The sequence below is a fragment of the Sinocyclocheilus grahami genome, unplaced genomic scaffold (assembly GCF_001515645.1).
Source record: "Sinocyclocheilus grahami isolate Dianchi unplaced genomic scaffold, SAMN03320097.WGS_v1.1 scaffold1309.1, whole genome shotgun sequence".
Classification (NCBI taxonomy): Eukaryota; Metazoa; Chordata; class Actinopteri; order Cypriniformes; family Cyprinidae; genus Sinocyclocheilus; species Sinocyclocheilus grahami.
The window spans coordinates 15,041-17,150 of record NW_015506488.1 but is presented as its reverse complement, the minus strand read 5'-3'; the positions used below and the strand labels follow the sequence as shown (position 1 = coordinate 17,150).

At 39.9% G+C, this 2,110-nt stretch overlaps 1 protein-coding gene across 1 annotated transcript in view; it reads left to right on the top strand.

The window, feature by feature from the left end:
* The first annotated feature begins 874 nt into the window (after positions 1-874).
* LOC107569071 (NACHT, LRR and PYD domains-containing protein 3-like) overlaps positions 875-2,110 on the top strand; it is a 5,212-nt gene continuing 3,976 nt past the window's right edge. The window contains exons 1-2 of the mRNA XM_016255070.1: positions 875-961; positions 1,055-2,106. Coding sequence (XP_016110556.1) covers positions 928-961; positions 1,055-2,106 — 1,086 coding nt within the window. The 5' untranslated portion in view covers positions 875-927. The remainder of the gene's footprint in view (positions 962-1,054; positions 2,107-2,110) is intronic.

The window sequence follows — 2,110 nt, the reverse complement described above, 5'->3', positions numbered from 1 at the left end:
ATATTAATTACAATTTACAACATAAAAAATTCATAAATTGGACTGAAGTACCCCCTGTAATATTGTTTCTTTTTTCCTCTGTTTTTGTGTCTTTAGTGTAAGATCAGGCTCACATGTGCTCAGCTCTGTGTCTGTGAAGAGTGACCGTTCAAAAGGAGGTGAGCCACCGCACTTAAGTGAGAAAAAAACATCATCTACCAAAAGGTATTTCATGGGTTTCTTATTGTTGGTTGAAAAAATACATATAATATGTGCACATACAAAAACTTTTGGCAGGCGCACGATTAAATTAATCACTTCACTATAAGTAAACAAGAATCCACTGCTGCTCCCAAAGATCAATTTATTCTTAGATTCAATATATTCAAATAAATTGATCTTTGGGAGCAGCGGTGGCAGTGTGCCGATTCTTATTGTTGGTTGCACATAGACTGTTCGTTGAAAATATTTAAATCAGTATTTATCAAGAAACTATACTGTTGAATTATTTATCAGAGTTTTTATTAAGATACTAAGAACATCAGCAAAGAAGATTAGAAACAGAGAAGATTATAATGATTTGATGTGAACTGTGGTATTTTGCAATCTCCATTAGGGCTGTCAAAATGGGCCCAGTTCTCACTGAGAAGGGGACTCGACCCGAAGCGCTTTCCAACTAGCGGAACCAGCTAGTAACAATTCCGGCGTGGGAGCACAAGCCTGGTCCTCAGACGCCCCATGCCGGGCTTTCCCCGGCTGGCAGTAGCTCATTCTAGCTGGGGGAGCCCAAACCCAACTCTCACCGAGAGAGGGGGGGGCCCAACCAGAAGCATGATTAATAATCAGAGGGGTAGCATACTGCAGGCTAGCCACATCGCCAGCGCATCCGAGAACAGATGCAGTATCAAAGAAGCAGCTCTTGATCTCACACTCTACTTCCTGAGAGAGATGAAGCAAGATGAAGATGCTAATACTTTAGAAGGTAAGAGACTCATGACCATCTGTCATATTGTCACTTATAAATGTAGCAGAGAAAACTAGTACTAAAAAAATCTGGTTTTGTCCCTGTTTTTAGATGAGCTGATCTTTGTTCATCAGCTAAAATGTAGCCTAAAGAAAAAGTATCAATGTGTATTTGAAGGAATTGCAAAGCAAGGTGACTCTACACTTCTGAATAACATCTACACAGATCTCTATATCACTCAGGGTGGTAGTGAACAGGTCAATACTGAACATGAGGTAAGACAGATTGAAGTTACTTCCAGACATTCTGAATCACAAGAGATACAAATTGAGTGCACAAACATGTTTGAAGCACCTGAACAAGACAAGCAGGTCAGAACTGTACTGACAAAAGGAGTTGCTGGAATCGGAAAATCAGTCTCTGTGCAAAAGTTTGTTTTAGATTGGGCTGAAGGAAAAGAAAATCAGAATATCAGCTTCATATTTCCTCTTCCTTTCCGGGAGATGAACTTAAAGGAAAAAGAAAAACAAAGTTTGTTGGACCTTATAACTCAGTTTTTCCCAGAGACAAAAGGACTGAACATTGCAAGAAGAAACCAAAAAGTCCTGTTCATTCTTGATGGATTGGATGAATTTCGTCTTCCTCTGAAGTTTGATGTTAATGAGACATGGTCTGATGTCTCATCACCAGCATCTCTGGATGTTCTCCTCACAAACCTCATCAAGGGAAATCTGCTTCCTTCTGCTCTCATCTGGATCACCACCAGACCAGCAGCTGCCAGTAAGATTCCTTCTGACTATATTGATCGGTTGACAGAGGTACGAGGGTTCAATGATGCACAGAAGGAGGAGTATTTCAAAAAAAGATTTGAAGATCAGAATCAGGCCAAAGAAATCATTGATCATGTTAAACAATCAAAGAGTCTGTTTATCATGTGTCACATCCCAGTCGTCTGCTGGATTTCAGCCACTGTTCTCCAGAACATTTTGTTTGAAAAAAGAAATAATGATCTGAAAAACTATCAGGGTGATGATGCCTCCAAAACACTGCAGGAATCAAACACTGAAGACACTCCTAAGACTCTGACACAAATGTACACACACTTTCTCAGATTTCAGATCCAGCAGAGCAGACGAAAGTATGATGGAGAATACACACCAGATGTTT